Below are 18,627 nucleotides of genomic sequence, written 5' to 3'. Positions count from 1 at the left end.
GCCCGGCGCGGGCGATGCCCTTGGCTTTGCAATTCCCCGTGCGGGGGGCGAGCTCCGGCATCCCCCTGCTCGTTCCTGCTCCGGATCCCAAACCCTGGCGTTGGGGCAGGTTCCTGGAAGCGCCCCATCCACCCCGACAGCGCCCCGCGCATCCTGCGGGAAGAGACTGGGAGGGGAGCTGCGGGTCCGGGGGGTCTGCGGGCAGAGAGGGCGGTGGGTTCGGGGGGACGCGGGCAGAGAGGGCGGTGGGTCCGGGGGTCTGCGGGCAGACAGGGCGGTGGGTCCGGGGGTCTGCGGGCGGGCGGGCAAGGGCGCAGCCATGGCAACGCGCCGTGCATCCCCTGCTCCCCGCGGCAGCTCCGCTCTATTCCCCACCCTCCCTGCACCAGCCGTGGCCTGGCCGGGGCCGTGCCGGCTCAGCCGGTGAACAGTTAACGCCGGAGAGGCGGCCCCTCTCCCCACACCCTCCCCGGCTCCCGTTGTGAAAAGCGTGTGGACTCCCCCCCAACCGCGGGAGAGCGGCGAGCCGGGCACGGGGAGGGGGCGATCGCCCCTCCACCCTCTGCAGCTTCCCCCCTTTTTATTTATTGCCCCCCACCCTCCTTTTTATTTTCCTGCAACTGGTCTCCGGGCTGGGCTGGGCTCGGCGGGACCACCCGGGCCCGGGGTGCGGCCGGGCATGGCCGGGGCGGGGGGCGTGTGTGCGGCTCCCTCCTGCCCACCCCGCCCCACCGGCGCCCGAAGGGCAAAAGCTGGATCCGGGTGGTGACAGAGCCGGGTGCTCCCGCTGCTCCCGCCTCCCCTCCCCTCCCCTCTGACAGGGGCTGGTTTATTTTTATTGCCTTTTTTTTTTTCTTCTTCTTTTTCTTTTGGGGCAAAAGGAAAAATATATATTGACAGGGTGGGGAAGGAAAAAAAAAAAAGAAAGCAGGCACCCTCCCCCTCCGCTGCTCGTAGTCCCCTCCACTCCACACCAAAAAGAGCCATCGCAAGTACACGCCAATTCTTCACTAAAGTGATCCAGCCGCTGGATTAAGTAACTCTCGGGGAACAGCACGCGCACGCACACACACGGCAAAAATGAAGGAAAAGGCAATGTTTCAAACGGCTAAAATGCAAGGAAACATGATGGTAAGTGGCTGCTGCTGGCGCCTCCAGTGACTGTAAGTAAGTGTCGGGGCTCCCTGCTCGTCTCGGCGCCGCCAGACCCCGCTGCCGGTCGGTGCGGAGCCCCCGCCGCTGGGGCTGAGCGGGAAGGGGAGGCAGGCGAGGGGCGTCCTTGCGCGGTGTCTGTGCCCTGCGTAGTGTCTGTCCCCCCTCTGAAGGGGGTCGCGGGTGCTGCGGGGGTGCCGGGGCGTCCCCCTTTGTCGGGGGAGCGGGGGCGCAGCGCGGGCGGGGGGCGCGGCGGCGCTGGCTGGGGCACCGCGCTCCGGCACGGCCAACTTCGCCAAGTTGATGACCACGATGTGTGTGCGTGAGCTGGGTGTGTGTGTATGTGTCTGTGTGGGGGGTTACGTCGCCTTTTCCTCCGGTATTACTAGTGGAAACACTTGCCTCGATGCCAGTTTTTTAAAATTCCTACTAGGAATGCCTTTTAAATAATCCCCCTCCTCCCTTAAGGAAAAAAAAAAAGCACCCAGCTGCTCCGCCGGAAGAAGTGCTGGTTGCCATCTTGTGCTGATGGAAATATATTGGTGTGTTTTGCCTGCTGGTTGACCCGCTGGGGGCGGCGGGGCTGGGGGTGTGCGGGGTCCCGCATGCGGTGGCTCCGCAGCCTGGAGGCAGCTCCCTGCGGTGGGGCGGGGATGCACCGCAGGGTGGGAGAGGCTTCAGGGCTCTCTGCTTTAAAGCCAACTTATTTCAAATAACCTGAAGCTTGTGAAGGGTACCTGTTGGTCTCCTGTCCCTCCCTCTCATCAAGCAGAGCACTCCTATCTCTGTTTTGCCTCCCCTGTGAGGGGAAGTGTTAATATTTAATACAGAGGTAGTATTTGCCTCTTTCACGCCTTGTGTTGACGTGTTCGAGAGGCAGCCAAAGTATTCTCCATCCTTTAATTAAGTTCTGTAGTAAAATGCTTTGCTGGCTTTTTAAGGAAGTGCCTTCTTTTCCAACTCCAATAATACTGCTTTTTCCAGCGGTAGTGTTTAAGAGGAAGGTGCAATGCTATGTGACCTGTGAATTCAACTAAGGGAACTGAACAGGAACTTCTGCAAACATTTTTTCCAGGAGAATTGCACAGCCTGTGTGATTGCATCGTGCTCCTTCTATCGTGCTTTTTAAATGCCTGGGAAATATCTAGTGCTGGAAGTTTTTTAACATGGGGAAATTTAGACTATTGTTTGCTTAAGCTACTGATCCTAGAGGTCATAATAGCCTTCGATTAGGATGTTCTCTATCAGTAAGAAAAAATAATTAACCACCAGAGAAGACATTGTTGGATTTAAGTGCAGGGGGAACCTAATTTACATACACAGTGTCACAGAATTAAGGAAAACCTCTCACACATTTTTCCTTGCTGGTCTCTGAAGTCAGGGAATGATAAGCAGGCAGGGATTCCCCCACTGCTACTCAGCACAGGGCTAGAGCTTCTGCTGGGATTTCGGGCTAGTGCTTCCGAGCGTGGCAAGATGGATCCGTGCATCCACACCTCTGCGAGATGAGCAAGGGCTGGTGATCGATCTGCACATAGGGCTGTGCAGCAGGGGCTGCCCACAAGTCAAACCTTCAGCCAGAGACAATAGTTTTTGCTCCTGACTCAGACAGGAGCAGGATCTGGCCCCTCAGGCTGCCAAGTCACAGTTATTTCTTATTGTCACTTGGGGCAGCCTCCCTGGACCTGAATGCAAGGTTTGCCTTTGGAGAACTCATTTTTCAGGCACTGGGAATCAAATTTAGAGGCAAAGAACCTGTTTATTGGTACAGGTGATTTCATTAATTAATGTATGTGTTTTTATGGTCCCCTTAAACCACACACACCTGGTTTCTGTGTTTAATCTGGTCTGTGGTTGCAACTCGAGCTGCAGTTTATTTCAGCAAGAAGTAAGTTTAGATGAATATGTGAGCTTTAAGATATTTTATACTTCTTCAAGATAGTATTTAGTGGACCTAATCCTGAAATTTCAGGTACACTTTCAATGGAAATTCCAGCAGGTTAAGCCTAGTACTTTCTTTGCCCTTTTCCATAAGCAGTTGTTTAAAAAATAATATTTTTGCTTATTTATCACTTTTGTTACAGTTGAAATCAGAATCCTGAACTACTCATGTTAAAACCTAATGCTGTGAGTGTCTTTCCTCACAGAGTTGGGGTCTGTGGAATCCCAGGGGATGCATTACAGTGTGCATTGCATTAATTGCCTTAGCAGAATTCAAAAAGTCGTTGAAAATTCAAGGCCCACCATGATTTTCTTTTTTTATTTGTTTGTTTTCTGGCAGTTTTGCTGTTGCTTAGAATCTTGATAAGCTTCTAACTATGTATTGATTTTTCTTTGCTTTAAAAAATCTTTGTTAAATTGAGCTATATCATCCTTAAAATGATGTGACAGCAAGTGATAATACTGCCACACTGGTCCCTGGCCATGCAGTGGACCCTTTTTAAGTGCAGTAATAGCTCATGGAGCTATCACACCTGTGATTTCTTTATTACCTAATTAGACCAGTAAAAAATGAAGCCATTCTTGTGACACTGAGATAAATGTTTTTATCCTCATGGCAGTATTTCACCAGGGATTTTTTTTGTTTGTTTTTGTTTTTTAAACAACATTTACCTGGAAAGGTGCCTGGTTTTATTTTACTGCTGTATTTCCCATTCATCATTTGAGCCAGGGGAATGCAACTTACAGAAATAACTCAGGTTCTTACAGTGGGATCTCTCTTAATTCTACATAAATGCTGTAGGGAGTGATTAATACACGGTGGTTTATTCTAGTAAGAACTGATGTACCCTTGAGCTTTCCAGCCTTTTCAAGTTAAAGTGCAACAATAGGGTGTGGAGACAAAGGTTTATCAATTTTTGGAGGCAAATTTAACACGCTTGAATTTGATCCTAAGGTTGGATATGGGTATATATTTTATTTCATTAAAATATTCATTATTTCATTAAAATATTCCCTTACCCATTGCCCCTGTCTTTTCCCTTACACATTCAGTTGTCAGGTCAAGGACAATAGTACCAACTTGTTTTATTCTACTCTTTCCTGTGTCTTCCCAGGGACTGATCTATCATGTCTCACAAGCTTTTAATTTGTTTGTTTTTAATGGATTTGCAAGCAAATGCATCCGAAAAGAGCTGCTTTGAAGAGAGCCTGTACAGTAGTGCCAGATTCTTTTCTTACATACATCCATGCCAACCCAATTTGTTAGAGGTACAGCTGCAACAGAGGTAATAAGGAGCTACTGCCTTTGGTTGTAGACAGGGGAGTGAAAACAATGGGCTTGGTGAGAGTGCGTAGGGGTCTTGAAGGCAAACTTAATGTTCTGGATGTGAGCATCCTACTATTTTGGCACATTTAGTGGTCAGCAAAAGGAGTGGGCACTCTGCTGTAGCTGTCTGTGTCAGAAGGATGTTGCTGTGAAACTCTTGTTCTGAATTTCCACCTAACCAGCAGTTGCTGTAATGTTTGGAAACTACCGAGAGAAACTGTAGTGGATGTGTCACTTCTCTGTTTTACTATGATGAATAATGTATGAATAGAGCAAAAGAAACAACATTTGATTTCACAGGGTTCACTGAAAAGTCCTGTAGAAGAAGCTGGAGATTTAGAAGTTTAGTTTGACCATTTAAATTCCAACTCTGATAGCTGCAGTTTGGATGTGCGTATAAAAACAACCAAATAAATTAAGCCCAGTGGCGAGTGTTATCCCCTAGAAAGTCTGCTAACACCTCTGAGGCCTCAGGGACCTCAAGGCATGAAGACTAAGCTACTCTGTCATCCTTAAAGTGCTCTTCCTGGAGACACACTGGTGCAGCCAACTAGAAAATCCAGCTTTGCCCCTGCCCGTTTTTTATTTCTGGTGCCTCTCATGAGCCATAAATTCATATTATAACAAATAAGACATTGATTTTCCATTACAATTTCCCTTATTTGCCATATTTTACCTAAAGATTGGTTCCTTGCAGTGTTAATCACATGGCACTGACACACAGTAAAGTGATCCTGAGCCAAGAGTGCAGTTGTCCTACCATGGGCTAAAGAAGCTGCATATTGTTCTTGAAGCTCCCAAACTGAAATATGGGGTGGAGTTTCTGATCCAGTGCAGCTCCCTGATACTGAAGCCTTCCCTCTGTTTTATGTTCAGCTTGATTAGAAGCAAAATGCAACCCAGATTTTGTGTACTATTTATTAGGTGTCTACTACCTCTGCTGAAATGGAAGGACCTCCGGAGCTGAAAGCAAGGGAGCTGTGGTAGCAGTTCCCAAATGAGCCATCATGACTTCATCTGAAGTTTAAAGCCAGACAGGAATTCAATTGCTAATACTACAGCAAGAATTGTAGCAGAAAATTATTGGAGCTCCTACTGCTGCTTAGTGAAGGGCAAGTTGTGTTTTGAGGACTGTAACAGTGTGGTATCTTTTCTGGGTCAGGCATAAAGGAGAACAAGGGTTCCCCTCTGTTAGGATAACACGTGTAACAGGCATACAATCCTTAGGAGGTACTGGAGTTGCTGCAGTGTGGAAAAGCTGTAAGATATGCTGAGACTGTTCTGATGTCGTGTTGCTAGTTGATGGAAATTAAGAGTCTTTGCACATTTAAAGTGGGATTGCAGAGAGCTCCACAAGCTCAGTAGGATCCTAATGTTGTCCATGTAAGGCAGAGTAATCTTTTAGATATATTTTTACTTAGGGGGTTAGAGAAGTGCAAAGCCTACCCAAGGTGCATTGGAATTATAAAGGATTCACTTAAGTTGCAGGTCTCATGAGAAATAGATGGTACCAGGCTGTCTCAGAATAATTTTGGGAGCCATGGGAAGCATTCCACATTGCTGTTCCCACAGTGGTGGGAGATTAAAGGGGAGCTTGTGGTCTGACTTTAATTTTCACCTTTAGAAAGTTTCAAAATCTCTAATCTGATGGTGCTGCTCACACCTGCATCTTTTTCTTCAGTATTGAGTGTTGCTCAGCAGCTTCCCTGGTTCCTCTTGCTTGCAAGGAAAAACGTACACTTTGTATTAATTTCTCCCTTCCTCCTCTTGAGTTGCTTGACTGTTCACAGCATAGTCTATTCCCTCCTTCTCTTCCTGAATATTTTCACTGCTTTCCCAAACAGTAAAAGAGGAGAATTGGAAGGGACTGTTGTGATTTTACTGAATGACAGCTGAGTGGGTAGCAGTAGAGCCCTGAGCACCAACAGAGCCACAGACCTGTCTGTGCAGTTGGGAAGACAGCATTGCACTCATCTGCATTTGAGAGGTTACATTTATTCATCAATGAAATCTGGATTTACTTGTTCTTTCTAATGATAAATACCTAAAATTTAAGTTTTGTGGGTGTTGATGGCCTGAAGCTTTATTTGATGAGAAGGATTCTCTCTCTGTGCTGTGGAATGAGCTTTTCAAGTCGTGTCAGTCCATAGCATGTTCCAAGTGTCAGTCTTGCATATCTCAGAGGTCGCATTTCTTGGCAGAGCTTTGCACTCTAAGTATTGGCCTGACTGACTATGTAAAGGGGAAGGCAATAGAGAATCATGCCTAAGAACACCCCTGGTTGGTACAGAACGTCCAGTAGCAACAGGATCTTTAATGGAGCTGACAAAGGCAGGAGAAGTTGGAAAGCTGGGAGTTGGAGTCAGAGAATTTCAAACTAGAAGGTAAAGTACCCAGTTTTTACAGTGAAGGTGATGAACTGCTGGAGCAGTCTCCGTGGGAGTGCAGCAGTTCTTCATTAGAACGAGATGGGGGATAGGATTCTTCTGACTAAACACTGGCTTCTCCAGTATAGACATTTATATCTAAGTTAGTCAGCCTGGGCTCTCTTTGTAATGTAGTCAGTGGAGTCTGGGACATGATTCATCCCATCTTCACGTAGATGTGTAAGATGGGCCACAGTACCTGCACTCTTAAATGCCAGTTTCTCTCCATTGACTTTAGGAAGTATGGGGTACAAGCTGTACCATAGATATCTACCCTGCAGATATGTCTTGGGTCTGTCTGTTGCCTAAACACAGTCATAGATATCCCAGAGCATCTCAAATGACACTAAGCATCCCATCAGGCCTCTGCTGTTACATGAGACAAGAACTACTCTGCACATCTGTCCAGGGTTTGTCAGCTGCATCTTAGTGGCACGTGAAGATAAATGAGCTCCATATTTGGAGCTTTGCTCTTTCCAAGTCCCAGCATGCTTGTGCAGAAGTAGGTTTGGTCTCCCAGCACAACAGTCCAGCTGTAGCAAGAGAGGAGCTCCATATCAGCAAAAGATGCCATCCTGTATCAGAAATCTCTTGGCCCATGGTTTTTACATATACAGAGCTGCCCCAGAACATTATAATGCACCCCTGGTTTTAAAATTATTTAGTCCAAGTAGTTTAATGCCATCACAAGAGCAATACATGGATTTATTCTTCTAGGTCTGTGTTTGCATGTGTGCTGTCTGTACAGTGGCTCACGTGAGATTAACAAGCAAAACCCATTTATTAAATTGTTTTATGTACTCTAAATCTCGTGTAATCCACTAATGCATAATGCTGTCACTTAGTAAGCTTGGCATTCCTTCCCAATGGAGCATTGCATTTAGCAAGTTCCCATAGTATTCAGTCTGAAAAGGCTGCAGTTGAGAATAAAAAAAAAGAAACAAACTAAACCTTAGAGCCTAGATGCTTACAATACATGATAACAGTGACCCAGCTGTACCATGCATTCATCTGCGGTTTATGTGGATTTTCTGTCCAAAAAGGACACTGTAGCAAGCAGAGCTTGCCTTGTAGCAAGAAAAGTTTGCGTTTGTAATGTCCTGGTTGGCCTTGAAGTGGATTATCAAGATTATGTCAAAACGCTGCTTTTGTAAAAACTGTTTTTCTGTGTTTGTGTAGGTATTGGTGGGATCCTGAGAATTCCTGGAGCACCTGTACTGTAATGTTTAGGCTGTGCATTGGGAAGTGTCTTGCAGGTTATTTCCAAGCACAAAATTTTTCCCTGTGAGTTCTGTATGTCCAACAATATCCTCTTCATTGCTATAGAAGTGAAGGGTGGGAACAGAAGCAGTGGAATTACCTGTGGTATCTTGACTAGGGGGGGAGAATTATTAAATGTATAACTGAATGTGAGTCCAACCCTCAGTTGTAAATTTGGATGTTTCCAAGCTGCACGGTTACAAGGCACAGTAGAAGAATTGCAAGCTCAGTGTACATCCAGCTACCAGTTTAGGGTTTTGTTTGCGAAAAGGCCTCTTTCACGGCGTGACTCTCTGCTAATTGATTTTATTGCCAAAAATGAAGTATTTCTACCATCTCATCCCTATTTACTATGGAATAATGACTTTAGAGGTTATCTTGAGATGCACCCAAATTTCCAGTCAAAGCAAGTATGAGAAAAAACAAACATTCAAGACAGTGGGGTGAGCTGTGGTGGTTGCATGCCCAGGTTAAGCACTGGGCAGCAAGCAGAGTGGTCAATGCCGTGGAAAATCCCTGTCAAGTTACAGGGAAATACTGGCCAGAAGATTTTGTCAACTCAGGCATGTGTAGAGACAGACTTGGCATGAATTCCAGTCACACACTGCATAGCCTCATTCTGTAGTCATTATTCAGCACTTACTCAAGCAAAACTTTTGCCAAACTTAACAGGTTTACTATGCCTGCTGAAATGAGCAGGAATTTTGTCTGAGGCTCAGGTGCCTTCAGACCTGACTCTCAATACGTAACCCCACGATGTTCCATGTCATTAGGGATTTTCAGTAATTTTTAAAGGAGAGCAAACAGTGAAATACACTGCAGTTGACAAGAGAAAAAAAAAAAAAAGGAGGTGATGGGCATGGTAAAAAAAGCAACAGAAAAAAAGCAGAGTGAGGTGGTTAAGAGAAGTGCTCTGGGTTTTTTAGTTCATCTCCTTTTAGAAGTTGTCCCCCATGAAGAACCCCATCAGCTGTATCCCAGAGCATTCTGCATGCCTGCACTTTTGTTTATGTTTGTTTTTGCTGATGATGATCATCTGGAAAACATGCTGAAAATGAAACATTTTTATTTGTTTATCATTTGGGACTGAAGTTATTAAAAACATGGAGAAAAATTGAAATGATAGCTTGCCATGTTTTCTGTAAATACTGAGTAGTTCTTCTGCGACCTGTGATATAACCAAAGTAACCCAGAAATAAGCTTGTATTGCTCCTTTCTTGTGCCTAATTACGAGGATGTGAAAAATATGCTGGTAATAATGCCTTCTCATCTGGCTGTGAGGGGGCTGAAAGTACCTCTTATGAAGATCTAGTTTGTAAAGAGAGTGATTGTAATGCAGGAATATGGCTCTGTTAAAAACTGGATCTGTGATCTACACGAAGGATACGAAAAATGCTGTAGGTAGAGCAGTAATTCCGAAATTCATTGTAGTTCCTATCAGTATGACTGAGCCATTCCTGATCTCGCTATTTGAGAGCTTTTCTCAGGGAAGAGAAATTCATGTTTAATTCTCTGTTGATTTTATGTTATTCCTCGTGCATTTTATGTCATTTGCATGTACATCTAAATTTGTAATGTGTTAAAACCTTTGTTAATGGAGGTCCTATTTGGTTGGATTTGGATGTTGTTGTAGGAATCAAAATCTCCACAGAAGATTCCAGAAATTTTAGAAGTAAAATTTACTTATTTCCTTTTTTTTTTGTTCCAGTATCTTGGGTTTTACAGATGCACCTTGTTTTTTTTTAAAGAGAGCATCTCATTATTTTCCTAGTCAGATTTTAACAGAATTGCAGTCTTGGTAGGGAAAGAAGGCTGTTGGCGATATCTAAGGGTAGCAAATAAATCCTATGCAATAGCAATTAAAGCAAAAATCACGTACTCCAGAGGCGTGCTCCTTGTTATGTTCCCTGTTCAGCAGTGTACTTAAGCACCTGTTTAACATTAATGGTAAGCATATGCTTAAATGTTTCTGCTGACTTGGGAGTTATGAGAAGCCTGCCTTGCACACACAATGGTTGAACAGCCCATTTTCCATCTGTGTGCGAGCCCATAGCATGGTGCTAGCTGAGCATTTTCCAGGTTAATTAGATTGGCATAACAAGTTCCCTAGTGGACTCTGTGCAGCCATCAGCTCTTCTGTGCTCTCCAGCTATTGGGAGCTCTGCTTCAAGTTGTGTATCTTGTGCTGGTAACTGAAACAGAATATTGCACTGTATTTCACCAGTGTGTTCAAATGGAAACAGAATTGAATGGATTGCGAGTACACCATAAATATAAATTTGGCTCTATATTGCTAGCATGAGTATGGTGCATCCTTCAAATGCACAGTGTCTACCAAGGACTATTTATTCTATAGAGCTACCAATAATGGCTGTGCTTTCATGAATTATGCATATATTTGTCCTTAAACCTCACCTGGATGTGATTTGGAGTGTTTAAGACTTGAAGCTGGCTGTAAGTATAAATTGCAGATATTTTTCATAAAATATAATATCCTTACAGGTTTCTTTGCAATATTAGTCAGAGCCCATCATGCCTGTATCTACAATAAAAGAATTGAAATCAAAAGAATTCTAATTCAGTAAAGGAAAAAAAAGAGCTTGCTACTCCAAAGTCTAGCAAGAAAGGCGAAATTACGTGAGGTCAAGGGTGGTCCATTCATCTGCTCAATAAAGCAGGCAAGATGAGATGGAGTCCCATTGTAGAAATAAGGGGGCTGTTATTTACCAAATGAAGAAAGGAAAATGACCCCGCAGAATGCCTAGAAGCAACTTGCCAAAGTGCAAAGATATAACGGTGAGCATCATATATACCATTTAGGTCTTTTGATGGGTTAAAATGAGGAGTAAATCACACACTTTTAGGGAGAGATTAAATAGATGAGAAGTAAGATCATTTTAGATGAGCTCAGTGGCACAGAATTTAGCTCTCCGGTATTTTCAGTGAGAGGCTGCCTTTGTTCCCTCTGAAGTTCCTCTAGTTTCCCCATTTATACCATTCTATCACATTTGAATATCTGGTTTCTGGAGAGTTCCTTAGTATTTAATTTCCACGCTCAGGTGTGGGGGTTGTTTTGGGTTGGGTTTTTTTGTTTGTTTGTTTGTTTGTGTTTAATTTAACCTCTTAAGTTTTTAAGGAGTTATGCCCTTGTGAAACATTGCATATCAACAGTGACATCACAGAAAATGTGGAGACAAAGTGGGTTAATCTGCAGGAAGGTGAGAAATGGCTGTAGTGCTGTCCTGAGCTCTCTGCTTCCTGCTGTAGTAGAGAAGACATGCTATGAATAGATGTGACCACAGAAAGGCAGAGCAATGGAAAGACCAGAAGGAATTGGGCAATTTGCATTGGGTTGAGGGGAAGCTTTGGATCTTCAGTCACAGTATGAATCTATCCTAAATTGGTATTTCTGGTTGTGAACATCCCTTGTTTGTTTGCTCGTGTTTGGGTGCTGTAGGAGGAACTGCACGAGTAATTACCATGAACCAGCTTGTGACCACACTGCTCAAGCACGCTCTGGAGGTGACGGATGAGTCCACACTGCACATCTCTTGGCAGGAACCTCCCTTGTCCCCAAATGACTTCATTGTTACTGGAATTGAAATAATTTACATGGGTTGTTTCTTCTTTTTTTTTTTTTTTTTTTTTTTCAGCTCAAAGAGCAAGATTCAACCCTGAAAGGTGCTTTTGTCCTGTGATGTGTGAATACCTGTGTGTTGCATCCAGGGGTTGAGACTGCAAGGCCTTCTGAGCCAAGGCTGGAGCAGAGTTGGAGGGAGAAAAGATGTGTCCTAAGTGTGCACCCTGTGTGTAGGGCAGGCTCTGGAGTGGGCTGCCTGTGTGAAGTGTGATTTTTGCAGGGAAAGAAGCTTGGGGGTGAACTGCCATGTGTGAAACACAGATGCTCAAGCCCTGGTTCCTGGAGTGAAATAACGAGCGAGTTAGATTTGTAGTCAGGACACATGCAGTCTCCACTCGTGGGCAGAGTCTGTATGTCAGAGAATGCTGCAGGTGATGAATTCATGCACAGGCACAACAAGAACTTGTGATGCATAGGAAGTGTTGAATTGGAGGACACTTTGAATAGTTCCCACCTCTCCAAAGTAACCATAGCACAGTGTCCTTGTTCTTTGGTGTATGCTGAAAAAATTGTGCTTGAGGCTAGGAGAGTCTATTGGATCACACAAGCTGAGCCCAGTAAATTCGCTTACTATTTGAAAAGTGAATTCAGTTATTTCTCTTGTGCCTTGTAAATGTGTCAGATTGGCACATCTGTGCTCCTGGATTCTGGGTCTTGTGGTTTCTCCTTTTGGAGGTTCTCATAGTAAGCCAGTTTTCCTCTCTTGTGACTAAACATGTAGAGACTTGTAGCAGAAATATTAATATTGGTAACAATGAAATACAGATGCAAATATGTTTCTGTGAACACTGGAGAAAACAGTGAAATAAGTGTGAGAAGAATGTCATATATTGATAATAAAGAACACTGTTCCCAGCAATAAAACTGAGGAATGTGCTGTGCTGTCAAGCCGAGGGCCTGGGCTCTGATAAAACCCACAGTACAGGCTTTTCTCCAGCACAAGAATCCATTTTCTAAGGACACTAAAAGGCCACAAGGTACTGGCACATTATGTGTGTGAGTGCAATTCCGTCTCCTGTTATGCCAATAGGGAGCTACAGCAGCTGAACAAATGTGTATTTTTTCAGGCATACTCCATGCAAACAAAATCAGACAATGAACTTCAACCTTGCTAATGCTTAGGAATGCCTAAGTAGGCAAGATTTGGAAACGAAGGACCACCCATTCTCAACTGTTGGCTCATAAAAAGTATAAAAGAGCTGCCAAAAAAAAACCTTGTCATTACCAGTCAAGAAGAAATGAGTGTTCGATGAGAACTTAAAAGTTGATATCCCTTATCTACTCTGACACGTGCAGATCATCTCAGCCAGACTACCTGAACACACGTCTTGGTGCACATGACACTGTGATGGATGAACTCTAAGGGAGAATAAGTGTGAGTGGATAAAACCAGTACATTCAATTTTTTTTAATAAATATCATCTTCTTCCTTAAGGTGCTGTATTGGGGTGCTTTTAGACTAGTTTCACCCATACTCAAGAATCGATGTCTTTCATTTGCTGCTTGCTGACAGGAAGGATCTGTATGCTGTGGTAGGTCTCACATGATGTGGGAATGGGGGAAGGTCACACCTCCTGACCTCCCCATCCGTGTGGTGGCACCTGTGCCTGTGAAAGATGTGACTGGAAAAGGTGATAGCAGAGTGGCTGGGCGCTGTCAGGATCCAGTGATGGAATGTGTTCAAATAATGAAGCCAAGTGCATTTTCAGATATCTGAGTTATTATGTCTACACCATTATCTTTATCAATCAGATCTGTGATTCCATCAAGAAATGAAATCAGGTTTGTTAGACAAGACCTATTTTCCAGAATTCTGTACAGACTAACATTAATTATCCATTAGTTCTTTATTAATTGACTCGCATTTCAGCTTTACAACCTTTCCATTCTTAGACAGAGTCCTTCCAAAGGGAGATTAACCAAGCTGGATCATTTCAGTGGGTAAATAGGGCATTAGTTTTGTAAAGGCTGGTTGTAAATGCTCTAAGTCATGAGAGTAAAATCAGCAAGGGTGAAGAGGAGATGCCTGGAGACAGTTTGTGGTATGAGGTGAGACAGAGCACCATCAGCAAGAAATGCATTTAGGATTCTGCAACATCAGTAAAATGAAGAGGACAGGAGAGTGTGAGGCAGAACAAATTGATGTTAATGAAAGGCCTAAACAACAGTTTGTTACACACTTCGTTTGCAAGCAGTAGGAATATATGCTGAAGGTGTGAGGAGGGGCAAAAAATGTATCAATGACTCTAGGAGAAACAACTTTATGGTGAGAAGAAAGGCACTAAGAATTAGCTATAACAAAGACAAACTGGGGTCTGCGTATGCTGTGCTGGAGTGGAAGTGTGTGTCACACTATCTGACTGAAAAGCTGTGCCATATTGTTATGATATGGAGCAACTTAAGAAGTTGTTAATGCAAATGTGTCCTGGCATGGGGAGAAAAATAAGTCTAGAGATTTGACTGTAAACGAGAGTAAGGACTAACCTATGGTAATGACATGCAAAGTGTCTGATCAAAATTCAGAATGTTAAATCTGAACAGTAAATCTTTTGTATGAATGTGTCACTTGAGCCCCATAGTCTACACAGTTTTCTTCTCACTGTGTATGGTGCCCTTGATGTCCACTCTGACTGCAGAGTGTGGTAACATTCCCACTTTGTTCCCACTTTGTTTACCAGCTGGAGCTGCATGGACTCAAATGGTTTAAAGGTTTCCTGACTATTGGAGGCTCCAGCATGGGCAAGACAGCTGTGATTTGTTGAAGTGTAGGGCCTTTGCCTGGGGTTGAGTGAGCGAGGTATTTGATCAGTAGGCATTGTGTTTGATCTAGTCATAAAAAAATTAAAGGAAATCCTGTGTTTAAAAGCCAATAAGTGTAATGCTCACAGGAACCTGTGCTGAGCAGGGGCCACGGTGGTATCCTCAGCTTATCTCCTTCCTGCAGGCTTTGGCATGTCTCATGGTTTCTGAGGAGGAGCACTGTCCTGCAGTGAATATGCTTGGATTGGCATGCAACAAATTTTAATTTAGAGGGAGTTTGATATTGATTTCCTGTGTGACCCTGGACAAATCTCGTAATGCTGCCATGCACAGGATATCTGTGTCACTGCAGGGCAGCTCTACCACCTCCTCCTCTTGTAACATGTCCTGCCTGGAGCTTCTAACTGGTCTTTACCTCCATTCCCCATTTGTAAAATAGGGGTGATAATTTCTTCCATTCCCTTTTTTCTAAGTTTTGACTGTGGTATTTCAAGCTCCCGTACTATCCATCTGTATTTGTTTAGTACATAAACTGTCTCTTATTCTGCTAAGTTTAAATGCTCATATATAGTTAACATTACATTAAATGATGCAAGTGTCACTGATCTATTGAAGATATGACATTCCAGAAAGGTATGATAGGATTATGTAAATCTGTGCAAATCATTACAGCTTTTACGATAAGAATTGTGATAGCTCCTTTGCAACCAGTTAGGCTACACTTGTAGAACAGGTTTATGCTAAATTACTAAGGAAAACTGTGGATAATGTCTTCTAGTCATGTCCACACACACTCATGTGTGTGGCTGAATCAGGGTTTTATTATGAATCTTAGTAGTATTTGTCACAGATGGTGCGCAGCAATTAACTTTTTTTACTGGATCAGGCAATATCCTACGTATTAATAAATTGATAATATTTCAGTTGATGAGAAAATTCCAACAGATAGTGGAGTCTAGTATAAAATTTTCAGATCAAATATTTCTTTCTGTATTTGCACCATTAACTTCATATAAGAACATCATGGTTTTGACAGTGCCATGTCTAAAAAAGAGGAATTGAAGTACTCTGTCAGAGTCTGATATCTGGAAAAAACCTTTGAAATGTAATCCTTGATGGTTGTTTGCTTTTATGTTATATAAATAATATGGGGAAATTAATTATTTCAGTTTTAATAAAATGAGACAGTTTGATTGATGGGAACTGAAATTTTGTTTACTGGGGAGTTTCAGCAGTCCTTGTTTTCATCTGGTTTGGAAGGAAAACAAATATTGAAATAATTTTTCTGCTAAATGGAGATTTAATTTCCTTTTCTCACCTCACTTTTGCGTTTTAGCACATAATTTTCCCATCCATCTACAGCCTGTAAATATCATTAAAAATGTATTTTAAATTGAATGGACTGAAAAAAGTATATTTAGACACAAGCTATTAGGCCGTTCTTAATTCATCCTTTGCTTATGCAAGACCATAGTCTCCGTGCACAACTCCTTTGATATTCAACATGGTATTTGAAGCCTGATTTGGCAACATTTCAGGTTGTTTGTAGAGATGAAGTAAGCAGGACTTAGTCTACCCTAGTCTACAGGATAGAAACTTATTGTTTCTCTGTCTTCATCAGAAAGAGAGCTGCTGTTTGAGATCTGTAGTGGGTGTGTGTAGCTTGCTCTGTGTTGAGGCCCCAGAGAGTCTTTACAGCTTTTACAATAAAAATATGATAGCTCCTTTGCAACTGTGAATATTCCTTTAAAAAATGTACTTTCAAAGTCACCCATTAGCAAGAGCGTGGTGAGTTCTGCAGGCACCCCTGAAGCCCTTGCCGTGCACCATGGGCCGCTTTCAAGCAGACCGTTCTAAGGTCTCCAAATGGACAAAACGTTTTAGCATGCCTAGCTGGATGTGGCATCCAAATCCCACTTGGAGTATTCATTCTGATGTCATCTCCAACCGTTTAGTTCTCCATGCATGTCATATGCAGTTGTGCCTTTCAGGATGAGCACAGAGAAGGAAATAATGCTCAAGGTGAAACCGCAGCACATAAAGGCAACTCTTCATCCTGTTTTTAAGTACTCAGCCACTGACAGTGAATGTAGTTGAGTCAGCTGCCCTGAGCACCATGACTATTCCAATATTGTTCTGGACCTGCTTAGATAGATCTACCAGAGCTGCTCTCACAACCCAACTGAATTTAAACTTGGCCCGATCACAGTCCCAGCTCTGTTCATTTGTTCTAAATACAGTTTATTCTGTCCTTGTTTGTCTTGCTAAATCTGCTGAGATGTGTGTGTTGGCTTTAGACAAATAGCTCCTAGAGAAATGCTTTCACTTATTCAATAGCAGATTTGCCTGGCCAGTGGGGTGTATTTGTAGTGAGAGATCCCAGTGTCCCAAGGGTGGCTGGCAGCTACAAAAATGGTGCCAACTGACCCAAAAAAGAGTTATGCACAAAAGCTGGTCTGGAGGTTAATGATTTTTCATAAAGCAGACCCCTCAAAGTTTACACTACAAGTCATGTGAGCTCTTTTAGAAGGAAGTAACAGAAAGAGGAAGAAAAGTGCTGAAGCATAGGACTCAATCAGTTCTTTGGAGCTAAATTGCAAAGGATTATTAATTTAAATACTGTTTCAGTTCTTACAGTGTTGTTACTCCTTATGTGGACTGCGTGCTTTTGGATCATTGTCTAACATAAATCTGTGAAAGCATCAATACCAATGTTTTTAACTGCAGTCCTAACCTGATTGTTTTTCTCCCCAGCATGGAAGGTCTAGCTTCCACCCTCTCCTTCCTTCAGGCTGTTCCAGTGATCACAAGTGTATTGTGGGATGAAAGTCATGCCCTCCTCATGGTTTATCTCTCTGTACCTTTGCAGCGTTACAGTGTATATGTAGGTCATGGGTTTATTGTGCTGTGAGAGGCAGGAGAGAATTTGGATGTTACACTGTGGTGTTCCTATTTCTTACTGTGTTTTTCACTCATGATGTGGCAAGGAGACCTTCGGTATACATCTTTGCAAAATGCAGTTGATAAATATTGAATCCAAAGCACTGGATTTAGCTATTAGCGACATGGGTACATATTTCTGTACACAAAAGCTGTCGTGGAGTTCAGGTGCCAACTGCTCTTGAAAATGAGGTGATGTGGCTTTTTTTTTAAATCAGAACCAATAATTCATCACAAAGGTGGAGTGAATAAGGAATGTGTCTTTCTGTCCATTCTACCTGCAGTCTTCTTGCAATGACAAGGATTCATGGCTATTAGCAAACTGACACAGATAGACTAAAGGATGGTTTTGTTGCAAAGGAGGGTTTTTTTCCTTTACACTTGTGCTGCACAATAGACGCTTGTGGGGCTGCGAGTAGGATGGAGTGATCCCATAAATGACCCTGATTATCACTTTCATAAATGACTCAGCATTTTCCAACCAAATGACTAATGAAGCAAAAGACATTGAACAAGATTTTTAATTATGACAAATGGAATCTGTGCTCCCTAATCAGATTGTTGTGTAGGTGGCTATTATTCATTGCTAAAAGTTAAAGCCATTAAGTTTCAGGCAGTAATTTGGGCAGTTTATGTCAAACAATCACTTGTTTGAAGGTTTGGGTGGGTTTTGCTTTGTTTTGTTGTTTTGTTTGTTTGGTTTGGTTTTTTGTTTGTTTGCTTGGTTTTTAATTATCTCTGGTGGAAACTCAGAATATATTGATCTTTCAAACCTGTCTAAAAGTATTAATACTGGTGCCAAAACAACTGCTACAGGTGTCATTGTTATAGACTTGCAACCTGAAAAAATTTAGTGTTGGGTCTCCATTTTGTGGGGACAGCAAAGGTAGTAGAAGGCAATATTAGGGTTTTCTGCTCCATTTCTCTTCTTTCATCTTAGCATGTCTTCCTGTATCTGCACTGTCTATCCATCTCTGAGCTGACAATACTATGTCTTTTCTCCTTTTCATGTATATCGAAGCTGCCTGTCAGACAAGTGTGGAGGGGAGAGTGTTTTGCCTGTTTGGAGACAAGGGTATTCTGGACCAGCACGAATGGTAGATGCGGTTTCAGTTCAGTATGGAGCTTGCTGCTGACACAGTATGACCCTGCTTTGAAGAATGAGGCATATTGCTCCTTTG

General features: G+C 43.0%; 1 protein-coding gene across 2 annotated transcripts in view; it reads left to right on the top strand.

Moving 5' to 3' along the window:
* DPP6 (dipeptidyl peptidase like 6) overlaps nt 1–18,627 on the top strand; it is a 544,128-nt gene that overhangs the window by 59,437 nt on the left and 466,064 nt on the right. The window contains exon 1 of one of the 2 annotated variants that reach the window (XM_050314882.1): nt 885–1,131. The exons of the other annotated variant lie outside the window; for it this stretch is intronic. Coding sequence (XP_050170839.1) covers nt 1,081–1,131 — 51 coding nt within the window. The 5' untranslated portion in view covers nt 885–1,080. Of the gene's footprint in view, nt 1–884; nt 1,132–18,627 lie in introns of those variants that run through there. 2 annotated transcript variants of the gene reach the window in all.

This window comes from Myiozetetes cayanensis, unplaced genomic scaffold (assembly GCF_022539395.1).
Source record: "Myiozetetes cayanensis isolate MyiCay16 unplaced genomic scaffold, myiCay2020 scf1, whole genome shotgun sequence".
Classification (NCBI taxonomy): domain Eukaryota; kingdom Metazoa; phylum Chordata; class Aves; order Passeriformes; family Tyrannidae; genus Myiozetetes; species Myiozetetes cayanensis.
This window is presented reverse-complemented; position numbering and strand designations above follow the sequence as displayed.